Source organism: Musca vetustissima, unplaced genomic scaffold (genome assembly GCF_032173495.1).
Source record: "Musca vetustissima isolate MV318-11 ecotype Yass unplaced genomic scaffold, APGP_CSIRO_Mvet_v1 utg4710, whole genome shotgun sequence".
NCBI lineage: Eukaryota > Metazoa > Arthropoda > Insecta > Diptera > Muscidae > Musca > Musca vetustissima.
In genome coordinates, this window is record NW_026882587.1 from 372,512 (window position 1) to 392,822 (window position 20,311).

At 35.0% G+C, this 20,311-nt stretch overlaps 1 protein-coding gene across 1 annotated transcript in view; it reads right to left on the reverse strand.

Moving 5' to 3' along the window:
- Nucleotides 1-20,311, reverse strand: part of LOC133329118 (reversion-inducing cysteine-rich protein with Kazal motifs) — an 82,088-nt gene that overhangs the window by 46,569 nt on the left and 15,208 nt on the right. The window contains exon 2 of the mRNA XM_061537615.1: nt 8,702-8,757. Coding sequence (XP_061393599.1) covers nt 8,702-8,757 — 56 coding nt within the window. The remainder of the gene's footprint in view (nt 1-8,701; nt 8,758-20,311) is intronic.

Sequence of the window (20,311 nt, forward strand, 5' to 3'; positions counted from 1 at the left end):
GAATTACACCATCATTTTCTAAAAAGAAATGCATGCAATGAAATCCGAATTGGGTTCAGCTTAAGAGACAGCGGATTTTTCGAAAGTTTGATTTTTTCGGAGTTGGTTTGTACAGAGAAGAATACCTTTCTTTCAAGGGACAAATTGATGTCGTTGGACAAAGGAGATAGTTATGGCAAAAACTTGTTATTGGGATTGGAGAAGGTTCAGGAGAAGATAGTTGCCGAGAAGACAGGGAATGTAGGTTTCCGCCAGTGAAATAACAATTTCTCTTGATAAGATACCAATGTATATAAAGTATTAGTAATATTTTGGATGTGGATCTAATTTATTACAGATGGCGTCTGAATCATGTGTCCTGCCATAGATTGCAGTTCTAAATTGCCACATTCCCATTTGGACAATACATGGTGTAGCATTCTTTCCTCCTTATCCCCTCCATCATATCATTCTCATCGCCATGAAATTATTATAATATATATTCCACGCATATACTTACACATGGTAGAAAAAAAATAAATATTTAACCAACCTTCTCGTTGACATGCCATTGCATTTAATCAAAGACCGCATAAATTATTCATGCCATAAGTAAATTGCCAACAATTTGTCTTCGCGCATACTTATTTTTTTCGTTTTTTGCATATTTCATGTCAAAATATATCTTCTCGTACGTTTTCAATTTACCAAGGAAATTGTTTTTTTTTCTTGCAGTTGACGTCGTGGTTGTTGTTCTTGCCATGTGGAAAAAATACCTGATGAGTAAAGAAACCTCATCGTGTGAGCCTTTTTGTACTCTTGGTAATTTTTCAATCCTAGTCACTGATTAACTGTCAAAATATGTCAGTCAGAATGGTTAAAATGCGTACAAAACAAAAATTAAAGCAGAAAATACAAAATATTGTTGTTATTAAGTGAAAATCTCATGGTGGGTGGTTATATATGTGGTTTTAAAGGAAGTCTTAAGTGAATAAGGTAAATCTGAGGAACATATGATAAAAGTCTGACCTTGTTTAGATATTGAAAAATCCATACAGTCTTGTGTAGTTTATACAGGACTCGTAGGTAATAATGAACTATAGATATAAATGGTTTCAAATCTATTATCAGGGCAGGTTCCTTTAATATTTTTAAAACAAGATTTTGTGGTAGGTGGCTTTAAATTCACATTGGGCGCCATTTTCAAGCCATCGCTATCTAATAAAATGGTAGGAAAAAACTAGTTATTCTCAAAATATATACGAATTTGTAATATTTTTATAATACATTCTGCACTAGAATTTAAATCTATTGGGCGCCATTGTTTCGATGATTTCCATTACTATATAATACAAAGTTCGTTATTTTTATCTCCATAATAATCATAAAGTGTTTTTATAGTTACATTAGTTTATGTTGGGCGCCAATAAAAATTCGTCACCATATAATGAAATGTAGAGTTGGACAAGTTCGTTTCTGAAGCGGTTCGATCTTTTTCGATTTGCTCCGCAAAATGAAGTAGGTCTTTCATTTAGTTCAAAAATTACTATGTAGCTTAATCGTTGATTGGTACACGTCAGTTAATTTGGTCAATGAACGGAAAGAATTGGGTAAATGAGACCTTTCGAACTCGTCTAATGGAAGTAAAGGATCGATTGGTCTAAGAGGATGTAAATGAACGAAAGAACCAGACCTAGTTCCGATCGTTCCTTTTGCGGAGTAGTACCTTTGGAATAGTTTGTTCCGGAACGACCCAACTCTAATGGAATGAGAAATTGATATGTCGTATCATTAGACAAAACCTAAGGTCTCGTAATATAAAAGGAAGCATTTCGCTCTAAAGAAATGGGAAGAGAATTAGGCTTATGGTAGGCTAAGCATTAGATTCTCAAAGGTCCGAAACTCTTTTCCACCCTTCACAATATTACAAACACATAGATTAAGTCTTTAATTACCTACGGACAAACGTAGTTATACTCGAAGGGCATAGCAAATAAATTCCTTGACCTTGAGAAAGTGCAGACGGCAAGTATTGAAGCAAATTATACCGTGAAGCGTTTGAAAGTTTGAAGTATTCAACATTCTGAAGGTTTGGTTTCCTTTGAACACCATATATAGTTCATATGAAGTCGCCGACTGGCAAAATAATGCTTCCATCTTGGGCAGATATTCATTTTTTATATTCGTTGGGCGCCATTCTTAGATGAAATCGACTTTCAATAACTTTTTTTATATCCGAAAGAAGATAATTACGATTCTTACTGATGATTTGCTATCAAAACCGCAATGATACTTTATTTTAACCTCAATGATACCTTACTTTAATTCCTACATTATTACCTCAAATACAGCCCATTTGTTTTTTTCCTTTTATAAAAATATCCAACAATGTTTTCCACAGTTTGCAAACATGTTCTTATAAATACCCCGTAATGTTTGCTAATGGACCATCAAATTGCCTACCAAAAATCTATTTCCACTTGTTATCGACTCAATTTAAATAAAAAATCATGTCGATATTTAGATTTTCCGAGAGAAAGAGGAAAAATAGAAAAAAAACACATTTTCACAAATTGTCTCAACAGCAAACAAATCAGCTAGCCAGCCAACATGTCCAACCAACCACTCCAACTGCGAAAAGGTAATTAGTTTTGACATGTTTTTGCTGCCATTCGAATGTTAAGAGCGTCATCATGTTGCCGACCGGATCGATACAGAGTTGATATTTTAAGTGTTGCCATATTTCATGAATACAAAGTCATTTAAATTTTAAATTAAAAGACATTAACAACGACCAACGTCCATGGTTAGCTACACTAGTGAAAGGAAACAAAATATGTTTCGGGTGTTGAAATAGTAGACAAGAAAAACTATTTGAAAAACTAGTTCATTTTAATGGAAATATTTTTAACAGGTCCATGAGAGAGCAGGGACGTGTCTGGAAGGTAGAATGATTGATTAAATATTTTGCTAAAAGGAATTTTCTTTTAATTAGGTAATTTTAATCGTCTACCTACCAACTAAGAATTGAGCATGCATACGATCATATTAAGTATCAAACCTATCTACTTGATCCTGCCGTGATACCCATGGCTCAGGGCTACTGAAGATACTAGGACGACATTTCTTTTCGTTTGCTAGATTGGTCCATAAAGATGGACCAGTCTACTATCCCATCTATGTTGGATGTTTTTGAAAAGCGATATGCCTTCTTAAAAAATAATTGGACGTAATGTAAAGGGGTCCATACCAAGGAGCTAAAGTAAGTTTGCCATGAAGTATAGAATTGTATGAAGTGTGTTTTTAAAATAAATATGTTGATTTACCTTGGGCGCCATTGATCGTCTCCCTTTATAGGCACTCAAAAATGTGGCGAACCATGCAGAAGGCACTTAAGGAATCAGCCGACCACATTCTTACAATATTTTGCAATTACGTCGTCGTTAATCGACTGTACGATCGTAATATCTAAATCTATATTGTAGAGTTAAAAAAAACCCCAAGCTCGAGATCTTCCATCTCAAATAGGAAATCTTTGGACAAATAATTATTGAACATAACTCCAAGTTCTTCGCAATGCCAATATTTCGGAAATCCTCTACAGATAGTAAAATTAAGATTTACACCAGGAATTAAGTGCTGGAAATATTGGCCCAGCTCCGATGCACAAAGGGGTTTATCATAGCCACATAGTCGCAAATAAATTGGCTGTAATTTTGTGGAGAGTATAAAAAGTTCGGACCGACTAAACAATTTCAAAATTGCTTCAACCGAGTAAAGTTGGACGTGAATCAATGGAGTCTATACCAATGCGTTCGGGTATGTTCAATAAGAAATATTGTATTATGAGAAGATTTTTTTAAATAATATATTTTGACCTACGTTGGGCACCATAATCGAGCAAAATCATCACCAATTTAAATTTCAAAATTTCCAGGCCTTCGATCCTAAATAGTAAATCTTGAGACAAGAAAATATGGAATACGAATAAAATTTGAACATTATTCAAGGTAAGGTGACAGGGTCTGGTGAAACATTAATCGATTAATCTTGATAACAAGACGCCGAGAAGTCCATCTTCTTTGCACGTTTAAGTGGTGGGAAATCCTCCACAGAGAACAAAACTTTAGTTTACACAATGAATAGGTGCTGGAAGATAATTTTCAGTATAGACACAGAAATTGCCGTAGATCTCATTTGATAATTCTCTCTCATTTGAGGTTTTTTTTTTCAATGGCCGAATGTTTTATAAACCAGTAAAGAAAGCAGTAAAGTCGGACGGGGCCGACTATATGATACCCTTCACCACTTTGGGTATATTCAACAGATGAATCCTAACAGACGTCGCATTTTTAAAGGACTAGCAAAATGAACTTGGATCCATAAACATGTCATTCTGCAACCTATACTAATATTTTCATTTGGTCAGATAGAGAAGCTACATCTAAATCTGAACCGATTTCAGGAAATTTAACACACATCATTCTAGACCTAATTCATTACGCTGTGCCAAATTTCGTGCAAACCGAAAGATATTAAGGGACTTTGTTACACCATTTACCTTAAATTGGACGAAAATATATATGGGAGCTATATCTAAATCTAGACCTAATTCATTAAGCTGTGTCAAATTTCGTGCAAATCGAATGATATATAGGAACTTTGGTGCACCACTTACATTTAATAGGACGAAAATATATGTGGGAGCTATATCTAAATCTGAACCGATTTTCAGGAAACTTAACACACATTATTCTAGACCTAATGGCACCATTTACATAAAATCGGACGAAACTATATATGGGAGCTATATCTAAATCTGAACCGATTTTCACAAAAATCAGCACAGATCATTCTAGGCCTAATTCATTACGCTGTGCAAAATTTCGTGCAAATCGAAAGATATATAGGGACTTTGGTGCACCATTTACATTAAATCCGACGAAAATATATATGGGAGCTATATCTAAATCTCAACCGATTTTCACCAAACTCAGCATACATCATTCTGCACTTAATACATAACGCTATGCCAAATTTCGTGCAAATCGAAAGATATGTAGGGACTTTGGTGCACCATTTACATTAAATCGGACGAAAATATATATGGGAGCTATATCTAAATCTGAACCGATTTTCACGAAACTTAGCACACATCATTCTAGACTTAATTGAATACGATATGCTAAATTTCGTGCAAATCGAAAGATATATAGGGACTTTGGTTGACCATTTACATAAAATCGGACGAAAATATATATGGGAGCTATATCTAAATCTGAACCGATTCTCAGGAAACTTAACACACAGTATTATATACTTCTTTCATTACGCTATGCCAAATTTCGTGCAAATCGAAATATATGTAGGGACTTTGGTGCACCATTTACGTAAAATCGGACGAAAGTATATATGGGAGCTATATATAAATCTAAATCGATTTTCATGAAACTCAGCACATATCATTCTAGGCATAATTCATTACGCTGTGCCAATTTTCGTGCAAATCGAAAGATATATAGGGACTTTGGTGCACCATTTACATAAAATCGGACGAAACTATATATGGGAGCTATATCTAAATCTGAACCGATTTTTCCCAACTTCAATAGGGTTCGTCCTTGGGCCAAATAAGTGACCTATGCCAAATTTCATCCAAATCGGATCATAAATGCGACCTGTACTTTGTTCACAAAAATACATGGACGGATAGACGGACATGCGTAAATCGACTCAGAAAGTGATTCTAATCATATTCTCAAAAGGAACCATGTGTCTATCTCGTTTCCTTTTGCCTGATACAAACATATGCACAAAGACATAATACCCTGTACCACAGTGTGGTGAAGGGTATAAAAATGGCAGTGAATTGAACATATTCGGAATATTCTTAATCGAGATAAGCGTAAAATAATGGGATCTATTCCAAGGCACATGGGTATGCTCAGTATGAAATATTCTGTTATAAGAAAAATGTGTTTGAACTAATATATATTGACATACGTTGGGCGCCAAACACGACAAAAACCATCACGAATTTAAATTTCTAGATATCCAGACGTTCGATGGCCAAGAGTTGGGAAATTCTCCATAGATAGTAAAACTAAGGTTTACACAAGGAGATGGAAGTTATTTTTCGATTAAGGCCCATATTCGGTATTTTGAAAATATTAGCCGCAGTTCCCCACTGATAAAGATTGTTATTTGGGAATTGGGCTCTTGGATTGTTAATAAAAAATCTTTGTATTTTCGATGAAGGTCCATGTTTTGATATAATTCACATATGGTGCTCTCCATTTCTATATTAAGGGGACCCCTCTATTCTCGGTGTCAAAATTTTTTTTGATTTAATTCGAATCTACTCTAATTCTAGAATGTCCATACAAAATTGCAAGTGAAAATCTCAAGAACTCTTGTCAGTATCAAGGGACGGCAAGAGCGACTCTCAAACTTTAAACGCATTTTTTCTCGAAGCGAATGGCGGGCACGATAACTCAAAAACTTAAAATCCAATCGGTCCCAAATTTTGACACGTTTCTCTGGGAGTTTATAGCTCTCGTATGAGAGCGTTAGTAAAAGGCTATAATTTAGCAATCCGAGTTTTTGGATAATGAATACCTGATTTGCAGACGATTTTGGTCCGTGTTTTGGCATATCCTATGTTTTAGACGTATTTTCCCAGCCATATCGCTGTAATTTTGCATTTCCAATTCTTTAATTTGGCACTTCAGGTACCTGGAGGGCGAAAAGCATATTTTAAGGAAATTTTCCCTTACACGATAAAGTCTCTAAGGATTTAAGGAATTTTGAATTCTTGTCACATGTTTGAAGGTATAAAATTTCGACATGGGCGAAGCCCTCTTTATACCCTTCACCACACTGCGGTAATACCCTGTGTATTATGTCTTTGTACATATGTTTGTAACAGGCAAAAGGAATCGTGTTAGACCCATGGTACCTTTTGAGAATATGCATAGAATCACTTTTTGAGCAAATCAAGGACTAACCCGATTGAAATTGATATAGCTCCCATATATAGTGCACCAAACTCTCAATATTGTCCCGGTGGAGACAATCTGTTCAGATTTAGATATAGCTCTCATATATAGTTTCGTCCATACTGCCAATGTTTATTCGATTGAGACAAAATTTTGCACAGAGTACTGAATTAGGTCCTGATTGATATATGCGAAGTTTTGTTGGAATCGGTTCAGATAGCTCGCATATATAGCTTCGTTCGATTTTATGTAAATGGACAACCATACTGCCAATGTTTATCCGATTGAGACAAAATTTTGCATAGCGTATTGAAATTACTACAGGTTCACGTCCGTGAAGTTTCGGTTCAGATTTAGATATAGCATCCATATATAGTATCGTGTTTGTGCAATCTATAGACGCGATTGGGCGCCAAATATTTTACAATGATTGATGATGATTTTGGCATATCCTTAATTATATAAAGGTAGTCTTAGAGCGATTCGCAAATGGTCATATTAGCAGGAGCAGGATTGTAAAGTTTAATAAAAAGATCAGTTCCCATTTTTATTTTGAAATGAATAGGTAGGCATTCATCTCTCCTTCCCTGCGATTGTGCCAGAGTGCAATGCATCTACCAGAGAGATGGTTGATATACGCTTCAATTTATTTTTGTAATCAAGGTGTGCGTCTTCCAATTACTTGCATTTTGGCAAGGCTCATTGATTTGACTGCTACAGAAATTTGTAAAAATCTGTCCAGATACATTCCCGATTCATATTTTTGTGAATCTCCAGTGGCGATTAAATACTGCGGTAGTAAAAATTTACGGGAGCATGTTTTTCACTCCCATGAAAAGAGTGAAGAAACAAATGTATTTTGAATTTTGGAGAACCACGTCAGACTAATTGGGCCAACGATTTCAATAACTTGAAAATCAGAATTGCGACAATAATTAAGGTTAATAATTTGGAGTTGATGGAGGGATAAATATAATTTTGTCTGTATAAGTACACAATGAAGGGCAAAATCGTTAAATCCTGATTATTTTTAGCTGGCATGTCCGGTTGCATTGGAAATTATAAAAACGAGCTTCCTTTGAAGTTTGGAGAACCACAGCAGACTTATAAATCTAAGGATCTCAATAAGGATAATAAAGCCGATTTGGAAATTGAGGCAGGTATAAATATAGTTTCCTAATAACCTTTAAAACATATTAGTATCTAAGGATCAGAACAAAATTGAGAGAATGTATCCGATATTCCTTTCCAATACTTCGGAGGGTGTATAAAGGTATTACTTGCTCCTCTATTTCAGACTTTAAGTAATCTATGACTAATATAGCTACGCCATTGATTATTCGGTTTGTTGACAGACTGACTTCTACTTTTTCGACTCTTGTCATGCAAAAAGGCGTTTCCTATATGTGACCAAAAATCCAACAATCGCCATAGGAACGATAACACGAGCGGCTTAAATGATCTTAAATAAATAATGTTGCTGTTGCTTGGCAATCAAAGCTCTCTGTGGCATGTTCATAAAACATTGACATCGTCACCGCCACCAGCACCACTCGCACCAGGGTTTTATGGCTATACAGTTTTTGGTTTCGCTCTACCTACCTCTGCTCGGTTGATATTTTGCAAAGTAGTTGCATTGTCATTAATCAGTTTTAATGTCAGTTTTAAAAATAATTTATAATGTACACAAGGAGATCAAGTTTTTCGGTTTAAACTTTACTTACATTTTCACAGGATGTCCTACATGAACCGAATACTTCGTTACAGCAATTGTAGAAATCTGAAAGAGAGACAGAAGAGAGGAAAAAACAGGAAATGTTAAAAAACACAAATTGCTAGGCTTTAAAGAAAGTGTGTGTATAGTTGTTGCTGGTTTGGTATTTTTTTTTTTGGAAGCCAAAAAAATCTGGTTGTGCCGAAAAATTTGTTCAATGTGACAGTAATGACTTCATTAGCCTGCCATGTAGCCAAGTTGTGGGGATATATGATGGCGGCGGGCCTGGGTTAGTGGCATCTGATGTTGTCTGTGTTTGCCATTAGTTCTTTATTAAATTGTTATTATTCATCATTAAATGTGAAAATATAGTTGCAAGTTCCCTGATGGTGGGCAGGGTCGCTTTATATATGTCCTACACGCAAACGAGAAGAAGAGAGAAATAATTTCATGAACAAAATCTAAAAGTTGGCATGGTAGTTGATGGACATATTGGTAGAGTCTCCACTGGCTCCTAATATATTTTTGAATCACCCATATAACCCTCCTGACGATCTCTAGAAGTGGTCTGCATTTTTCTCCATTAAATCCCAAAGCCAAGGACAAACTTAATTCTCTCTGAATTTCTCTAGGAAATATAAACCAAATCCAAGGCATATTTTCAATTAACACCCCCTCCCCCTGACTCTACATCACTTCGATGGAATAGCTGTGATTACTTATTTCCTTATTATGGACCATTGAATTGAATGTTTGTGTTCATGGCATTCTACAACTCTATCTCTCGTAATGGTGCGTTGGCATATTATCGCACAACGCACAAAATTGCCACCTCCTCTGTCCCCCCACACACGCGCAATTGCATTTATGTTGTACTATATGTTCGTGTCGTTGTTGTTGCTGTTGTTGTCATCATAGTCATAATAGTTTATTTTACAATTTCCATGTCTAAACTTCTTGGTACTCTGTGGCACTACATGTGTTTTCTTTCGACTTCAAATGAACTCGAACAACACATTTTTGTGTAAGTGTGCGTCTGAGTGTGTGTGTGTGTGTGTGAAAAAAGATTAATGTTCAGACATTAATTTTCATGGGAGTTCTACTATAATTGAATAGGGTATATTGGGTACTTAGAACGACAAGTGACGTGAAATTGCCAAAAGATATCTTCTTTGTCTAGGAGGTATATGTGCTAAACATACCTTCTAGGGGTCAGTTTTATATATAGAAGATCCAAATTAATTTTTCTAGGAGACTAACGTGAAGAACGAAATACCTCTCCATGCATAGATGTGGAGGATGTCCAAGAGGTATTTTTATACCCTTCACCACATTGTGGTACAGGGTATTATGTCTTTGTGCATATGTTTGTAACATGCAAAGGAATCGAGATAGACCCATGGTTCCTTTTGAGAATATGCATAGAATCACTTTCTGAGTCGATTTATGCATGTCCGTCCGTCTGTTGATGTTAAATTGTAAACAAAGTACAGGTCGCATTTATAATCCGATTTGGATGAAATTTGGCACAGCTCATTTATTTGGCACAAGGACGAACCCTATTGAAATTGGGAAAAATCGGTTCCGATTTAGATAAGGTTCCCATATATATTTTCGTCCGATTTAAGGTAAATGGTGTACCAAAGTCCCTATATATCTTTTGATTTGCACGAAATTTAGTATAGCCTACTCAATTAGGTCTAGGATTATGTGTGCTAAGATTCGTGAAAATTGGTTCAGATTTAGATATAGCTCCCATACATAGTTTCGCCCGATTTTAGGTAAATGGTTTACCAAAGTCCCTATATATCTTTCGATTTGCACGAAATTTGGTATAGCCTACTCAATTAGGTCTAGAATGATGTGTGCTAAGTTTCGTGAAAATCGGTTCAGATTTAGATATAGCTCCCATATATATTTTCGTACGATTTGATGTAAATGGTGCACCAAAGTCCTATATATCCTTCGATTTGCACGAAATTTGGATTTATAAGTAAATGAAGAATTCAAAATGTGGCCGGTTTAGATTTCGATATTTTGCTTTAAATTTATTCGCATAATTTTTTCCCTTTGTAAGAAGCAACTTTATATCTGACCAAAATTTAGTATAGGTTGCAGAATGACATGTTTAATTTTATGTTAATGGGACGTCTGTTAGGATTCCATCTGTTGAATATACCCAAAGTGGTGAAGGGTATCATATAGTCGGCCCCGTCCGACTTTACTGCTTTCCTTACTGGTTTATGTAGAAGGTTTGCATTTATAAGGCCCATAGAAAAACCAGCAGTTCTTCCACATACGGAAAATTGTATGGGGGCTATTAAATAACCTGGACCTATATAGAAAAAATTCTGGAATTCTATGTAGTAGGTTTGCATTTATAAGGCCCATAGAAAAACCAGCAGTTCTTCTATATAAAATAAGCCCTATGTTTGCCTTAACAAATCTGCAAATCTGTCTGGTCCTCTATATGGGGACCATGTTATTGTAAATAATCTGCTGGTAGGTTGTTTATGCTCTTAGAAAATTAAATACCAAATCACTGATACTCCGGTCGGAAACAGACTTAGAACGTTCAACATACGGAAAATTAAGTCGGATATTGTATGGGGGCTACTAAATAACGTGGACCTATATAGAAAAAATTCTGTAAGATATTTGTCACTTAAATAAAGTCCTGGATTTCAAATTACAGTCACTTTTGTTGGAAATGAGCTAAGGATCAATAAAATACCTAAAATGAAGCGAGAGCTTTATATGAAGGATAATGCGGAGAATGTCCGTTACCTTCAACATGACAATTTTTAAATGAGATGGGACTTATACATGGGGCCTATGCCTCCATATAACAGGGTTTTCCTCTACTGAAGAATTTGTAGACATTATGTAGAGACAGATGGAAGAAAGGACCGACATAAGGAAATGGCTGAATTGAGATAGAATTTTATTCTGATCTGCATTATATATACTTAATGGGGTCTCCGATGAATATTTCCAGGTATTGTAAACAGAATGAAACCTCATGTAGAAGATACCTCCGGAGGAATTCTGTGTATAAAAGGACCACAAGAGACCTTCTTAGACCTTAGGTACTTTGAAGAGACTCCTCAGGATGTGTATCATATACTGATTTTTTTATATAATGATTTTTTTATATAATGAACGCCCCTCTGTAATAATAAAGTATTCCTCTGGAGATCTTTTATGTAAGACCCTTCTAATAGTTTTGTACAGAAGATCTGCTAAGAGAAATATCTCTCAGGTCACCTGTATTATATTTATAAGACCCTTCAGGAGGTTTCTAATAAGTTTTTGTGATAGGTCGTTCTATATAGGAGACAGTATATTCGATGTAGGTCTTCTATACAGAAGTCCCTTCAGAAAAATTTCTAACTAATATTTGTGGTCTCTACTCATGACAGCTAGTTTTTGAAAGGACCTGCGGTCTTTATAGCCACCAATCGTGTACAGATAATCTCTCAAGAAGTATTCTATATATAGAAGAGCCCTTACAGATTTCCTTCAGAGAAATCCTGGTCTACTATAGATAATATACCACTTGTAGGTCTTCTGTAGAGAGAATATGTCTACAGATAAATAAACTTCTTTGGGTCTTGCACAGACATATTCTATATCCCCTATAGAGATAATATCTCCTATAGAAGATCTGAAGATGTCTGTATCTCTATAGGGGAGCTAATGACGGGATTCTCTATATTAAAGGCCTATTATATATAGAAAAATTTCTCGAGGTATTCTTCTTCAAAGATAATTATTTATATGTCTCCTCTATATATCGATCTGTAGGTATTCTATACATCATACCCTTTTAATAAAGACTTGTCAAGAGGTCTTCAATACATTGAAGCCCCTTGGAGGCTCCTTCAGAAGATTTCTGGTATATTAGTCTTCTGTAGAGTGAAGAGTTCTATATATAGAAGACCTTTTCTGGGTCTTGCTTATAAAATAGGTCTTCTGTAGGCAATATATATAGATTTGCCACTCAAGTTTCCCTATAGGAATAACACCTTCTACAGAATACCCAAATAAGTTCTTTTTTGTTGAGAGGATAATGAAGGGCTCTTGTATATTTAAGGTAATTTCTATACTCGATGCCTTCCCTTTGACTGTGAAAAGTGTTTCTATGGAGGATTAAGTATAATGTCTGTAGATCTTATAAATACTATTTCTATGGACCACGAATACTATTTTTTCTGTAGGTATTCTACAAAGTATGATTTTCTATGACCCTTCTATAGAAAGAAGATTTTTTATAGTTTTCTACTGAGTAGTGCATTTCCCAGTTCCTATACTGGACACTTCTCGACACATATCCACTACAATTTTTAAATCATATCTCGTTTTCTTTTTCTCAGATCTTCAAATTTCTTCAAACTTGTTAAATTTGTTTTTATGGAGTGTTATGTGCGTAATAAATTCGTTTGCGAATTTTTCTTTTTTTGTCATGTTCTAAATTTTTTCTATATGCCCACAAAACTTGAACACTCAATCATCCTAATACGATCACATATACACACATACCAATGCAAGTGCAATAGAGCTTTTATTATGTTCGAAGCTGGATGACGACGCTTTGCCCTGTTGCATATTGCATTCTGCAGCGTGGTATGCATGCAAATCTTATTCCATTTACCATCCTCCTGCTTATCTCTATGGAGACTGTGAATAGACGACTTAAGATAGCCTATCGCCTTGTTGTTGTTGCTGTATTTGATTGCACTACAAGTGTCACAAGTTAAGCGAGATTGATCTAAGGCGGGTTTGCAGGAAGACGAAGAAGAAGAGGATGGAGCTGCCTGCCATGACAAGGGGTAAATTTAATATGCGATCATGTCCAAGTGATGTATTCACATGTAGATGCGTTGTATTGTGTGACCATTAATGGAGAAATTTAAGTGTGTTTGCGCTGCCGCCAGTCGGGTTTAGATTTAAGACTGGAGAAGGAGGACTTAGTGACTGGATGGCGAACTGGTGTCGAGTGTAGGTTCTTTATTTGAATATTAATACCAAATATAAAAAATAATAAAATAAAAATTAAGAAAATTGTTAAATGTTGGAAGATGGTGTTTGGGTTGTATGGTGTTAATGTTAGATGCAACATAGTTGCAGGGTTACACATTTGAGACTTAGGATTGGAAATTGTATTTTATTCTTTTTTTTTGTAATTGGAGTCATTTCTACATATTGTCGTGTCTGTGGTTATATGATGAATTTCTTTCTAATATTTAATTGCTTTAAAAAATAATTTATGATCATAACTAAATTACATACATTTTTGACATTAGTTTCTTTAGAATTTTCAAATGGCTATTATAGTTCTTATTGTTTTTGTTAATTTTAATTTGCTTTCATTTGACCCCTTACATGTTCTACAAACATTTTTCAAACCAAAAAAAAAAAAAAAAAAAAAAAAATGAAAAACGCAACATTTGTAATAATTATAACCACTTCAAATTTAATTGAAATTAATTAACAATTTAGAAATCAACAACATTTGTCATTTTTTGTTGTTGTTGTTCATTTAATTCAAATGTTTTCATAAGAACAACAACTAAAACAATATATCATGATGATCATGTTGTTGTCATCACATCAATGTCAATGACTATCTTCATAATCATCTTCTTCTTTGCCGGAATAACAACCAAAATTCTGCTGGCGCCTTTATTTTTATGACGAACATAAATTTGTTTCTTCGTTTGCCTAACTGTCAGACAGACAAACAGACGTACATATCAATTTTATTCATAGATGTTTGTCGAATATTAATAGAATCAAATTTAACACTTTTAATTAAAATTTTAATAACACTTCATTTTAAGAAAGAATTCAGGAAGGAAATGAAATCTTTTAAAAGGAAAGAAACACATATTTTGAAAATGTTATTTTTTCTATTTAAATAAATGAAAACCTTATTTTGTAATCGATGGAGGATCTATAGATAGACACATACATATTGCGAATTTCCATACTGTTTTAATGTGGTCAGTTTAATTTAAAATATTCTTAGATATCTATGATTGGTCATCGATTTACACGAAATTGTACGTAGCGTACCCAACTGAGACCAGATTCACTTTTGTTAAATTTTGAAGAAATCGGTTTAGATTTAGATGTAGCTCCTTTTAATATAAATTATTCACCAAACTCTTATTATTTCAGATTTTGACATAGTTCCCATATATATTTTTTCCCGATTTTAAGGAAATGGCTCACCATTGAGCCTATGTTTGTTCAATTTACCCGAGATGAGTGTAAATTGATGGGTGTAAAGTTTTGTTGAAATTGGTTCATTGTTAGGCATAGCTCCCATATATATTTCCTTCCGATTTTAAGAAAATCGTTCTCAAAAAAATCTGTGTTTGTTCAAGATACACGTAATTTGGTTTTTTATACCCTTCAACAATGTTAGTAAATATATCAAATTAGAACCAATTAGATTGACAAAATTGTCAAATAATCCCTAAAATACCGAATAATATGTTTGTAAGAAGATTTGCTTACAATTGAGAATTTAAACCAGTGAGCCGAGTCGCATAGTCGTACAGGGCCGGCCGTATAATACCCTACACAACTACCACTGAGTTCTAAGTTTCTGAGGATCTGGAAAGTATTTCCCAATATTTGCAATCTCTTCACATATTCGAAATCATCGTCGAAATCTTGAATTTCATTGTCATAACAGCCATTCAAATCAGTTGGTTAAATCGTCATTCTCATGGGAAATTTGTGATGTTCGGCTGCAACTAGATAACCAGACAAAAATAAAGCTTTCAGTCCCTTTAATCCCCGAAATATCAGCTGATCTTCATGGAAAATTATAGGCGGGACCATGACTGGCACCTCATGCAAAATTTATCATCAGCTCGAAATGTATGCCCTCTAATGTGGCACTGGCACTTAGACACCTGTAAACATTAAGTATCGGTGTCAATTTAAAAGTCAAACACTCCCTTTGGATATATTGTCAACTCTTCCGGTCTATGTCCTTCAGAAGAATACAAATTTTGTAATTTTTTACTCTAAAGTCTGGGTACATTTGACCCGCTAAAAATTGACTGATCTTTAACAGACCCTTTCTTTGTGTAAAATTTCGTGATATTCGAGTTATAATAGTGACCTACAGATCAACCAGAAATACAGACAAAAATGAAGTTGTTGGTCCATTTTATACCCTAAATATTATCCGATCATTACCAAAAGCAATAGGGTCATTCTTTGGCCAGAACCAGTCCTACAGGCTAAATTTTGTGATGATTGGCCTGTACCGGGTTTACACATTATAATGGACGGATGGTCACACATGTATAGATCGACTCAGCAACACATAATGTGATGGAGAATTATCGGAAGAAAAGGAGAGAGGAGAAACGTATTTTCAGAAAAAGAAGAAAGAAAAACGTGAGCGTGAGCAAATCGAAAAGTACAGGAGTCTGAATAAAGTCCGAAAATTCTACCAACGGGTAAAACACCAAACCGAAGGCTTTGGTGCAGGCACATCCTCCTGTAGAGATGAATCTGGATCTGAGGATCTGGAAGGAGCATTTTGAAAAACTTTTGGTATCAAATGGTAGCGGAGAAGAGGATACACCAGAACCAATAATAAATGACGGTATAGAGTGTATACAAAGATGAGGTCAGAATAGCAATCAATCGGCTAAAGATTAACAAAGCAGCAGGTGCCGATGGGTTACCAGCCTAACTAATGAAGACTGGTGGTCAGATGCTCGTCAGGAGCATGCACCAGCTGATTAGTACAATTTGGTTAGAGGAATGCATGCCCAATAATTGGAACCTCAGCATCCTGTGTCCCGTGCACAAAAACGAGACAAGACGATATGTGTCAACTATAGAGTAATAAGTCTCCTTCCCATTGCATATAAAGTGCTATCCAGGGTGATGTGTGAACAACTGAAGTAAATGGTCAATGACATTATTGGACCCACGAAAAACGCATCAACACATTCCACCTATTCGTCGACTATAAAGCCGCATTCGACATCCCTAGTCGTTCAGAGGTGTTTAAAGCCATGTCTACGTTCCACATTCCAGCAAAATTAATTCGGAAACGACTTTCATAGCCCTTTAATACCAAACAAGGATTCAGACAAGGTGACAGTTGGTCGTGTGATCTTTTTAACATCCTTCTGCAGAAGTTCAGAGGTGAACAGAAATGACAGTCTGTAGACCAAACAACATATCGACATAAGGGTCGAACATTGAGAGCGGTAACAGCCACCATTGAACAAATTGTGAAGGAGTCTGCCAAAGTGGGGCTGGCAGTTAATGGTCACAAGACCAAGCTGATAGTATCAACGCGCAAGACGTCCAGTAGACACAGATCAACTATGGAACTTTAGAACTACAGTTTCGAGATAGTCAAAGATTTTATATACCTCGGTACCGCCGTAAATAAAACTAATGACATCAGTTTTGAAATTCGGAGAAAATTTTTCCGTTGCAGAAAATTTTAAATTTAGGTGCTTTTTTTGCATAACTCCCTTATTATGTTTTGATTCCGTTTTAGGTATTATAATAGCCTTTGTCGTATTTTCCAAACGATATTATTACAATTGAATATTTTTAGGTTTTAGAGGAAAAGACTGTTCTAACATTGTATACCTTTTCTTATAATTTTTTTATACTTCTGTCAAATATCTAAATCATTTACATTTAAATTCAACATTTGTATAGATTTCTAACAAATTATTAAAATTACTATTAACTGCAAATAACATTTTAATTCGACATGACTTACAATTTGTCGGAAATAAACATATCGGAAATAAATTTATCAATTTCACCTTACAAATCATTCTTTGTGTATTATACTAATACCATAAATCAAAACTATTTGATATTTATTTCGTTTTTTATTACACATTTCCACATAATGCCACAACCAATGTCCAATAAAAAAACACCCAAACCAGGAAGAAGAAGTTGATGAAAAAATATTCTTTCCCCAAAAAGCGTATTTAAAAAAAAAACGGACAGAAGTCAGAAAGGCGAAGCATGAAGAAACGAAAGTAATTTAATGCAACATTTATTTCGTTTGACACTTTATAAAAATACTTTATACAAGCGACAACAACAACGAAAACAAAAAAGTAATAGTTTTCACTTTCCCCCCATATCTTCCCCACAGGCGGGAAAATGTACATGAAGTTTGTTGAGGCGCAGTGTGGGAATAGTCAGAAAAGTCAGCTATGATGCTGAGGCCACTTCTCACTTCAATGTTGTTGGTGGCTATATTTTGGTACGTATGTGTAGTCAGATTTGTATGATATGCTGTAAAATCCAATAGCACCAACAAGAACAAACAACACCAAGCGATTAGTGATCTTTATGGGCTGTCGTAATAATGGCATATTCTGTTGATCCTTATGTGCGTGTGTGTAACATGAATAACAAATTATGTATGTTATGGTATAGAATTTATTTTAATTACACTGGGGAAGAAATTTCAAAATGTTAAAAAAAAATACTGGAAAAACGTTTCACGAAAAATGGTCCAAAGTTTGGAAGCCATATGTATCTACCCTTCGAACTTAAACTAAAAAGGGGTGACTATAAAAAGGCATATACAATTTTTTTTTTGAATATTCGATATAGGTTTCCTTGTAATCCGTGCATTATACGTATATAGTGTTTTCAAAAATATTTCGAATAACAGCCCGGGGAATATTTTTGTAGAATATCTTAACCCTCTAGAGACACACTAAAGGGGTCCTATTAGGCCTTTTTCAGAAAAGATGGAAAAACATATTTAAAACAAATATCTGTCATTTTGATAAACTCCATCGAACTCAGAATCTATTTTTCTGTACTTTTTGGTATTGTTAAGTTCCAAAATTTAATGTCGACCCTATGGACTATTCTATTCCTCATTTTCCCTCAACTCACCCAAAAACCCCATCCCTGATTAGTGTGCATATTCGACATAGGTTTCCTTGCATCCAGTGCATTGTTCGTATACAGTGTTGTCTGAAATATTTCGAACAACAGTCCGGAGAATGTTTTTGTAAAATATTTTAACCCTCTAGGGAACCACTAAAGGGTTGTTATTGGACCTTTTCCAGAAAGAGATTGAAAAACATATTTAAAACAAATATCTGCCATTTTGGTATCCTCCTTCCAACCCAGCCTCTATTTTTATGTATTTTTTGGCATTGTCAACCGGTATTTAGTTCCAAAACTTAATGTCGACTCTTTGAACTATTATATTTTTCACCATCTCACCCAAAAAACCCCATCCCTTCGACCTAAATTGATTTTAACCAGACTCTACTGTATAAAGTGTTTATTTTTTTTTTTTTGGTTAGCCCGAAAATTAAAACATAAACATAAAAATAAAACGCAACATTTAAAAATAGTTTCCCAATATATGCTCTCTTTCTCAAGACATCCAATTAGACACTCGTTCGCTCACTCAACCCAAGGCGAAATAAACTAATTTGCCAGACAGCATCCAATTTTAAAATGGGTGACAGCATAGATGCTAAATATCTGACAAGAATGAGGAGGAAAACAATTCTCAATAACAACAACAACAGCATAATTGTGAAACAAGTCATTGAGTGTAATGTCACGTTCCGTCGTAGTAGGGACCCCGACCATGTGTCTCTTATAGCAATAAATGGGCAATTGAAATGTACGACAGGCGACAATAAACTATTACGAAGTGGACCACCAATTGGGGAAGTTGGGGAACACATACACAAATTCATAGTAACTAAATAAAATAATTGCCAAAAGAAAATAATTTCTGAAATAAATTCATTTTAAAAATCCACGCCTAGAGCTATGAAAATCCCTGAAATAAAGTCCTTTAAAAATCCACGCCTAGAGCTATGAAAACCCCTGAAATAAAGTCCTTTAAAAATCCACGCCTAGAGCTATGAAAATCCCTGAAATAAAGTCCTTTAAAAATCCACGCCTAGAGCTATGAAAATCCCTGAAATAAATTCCTTTAAAAATGCACGCCTAGAGCTGTGATAGTCCCTGAAATAAATTCCTTTAAAAATCCACGCCTAGAGCTGTGATAGTCCCTGAAATAAATTCCTTTAAAAATCCACGCCTAGAGCTGTGATAGTCCCTGAAATAAATTCCTTTAAAAATCCACGCCTAGAGCTGTGATAGTCCCTGAAATAAATTCCTTTAAAAATCCACGCCTAGAGCTGTGATAGTCCCTGAAATAAATTCCTTTAAAAATCCACGCCTAGAGCTGTGATAGTCCCTGAAATAAATTCCTTTAAAAATCCACGCCTAGAGCTGTGATAGTCCCTGAAATAAATTCCTTTAAAAATCCACGCCTAGAGCTGTGATAGTCCCTGAAATAAATTCCTTTAAAAATCCACGCCTAGAGCTGTGATAGTCCCTGAAATAAATTCCTTTAAAAATCCACGCCTAGAGCTGTGATAGTCCCTGAAATAAATTCCTTTAAAAATCCACGCCTAGAGCTGTGATAGTCCCTGAAATAAATTCCTTTAAAAATCCACGCCTAGAGCTGTGATAGTCCCTGAAATAAATTCCTTTAAAAATCCACGCCTAGAGCTGTGATAGTCCCTGAAATAAATTCCTTTAAAAATCCACGCCT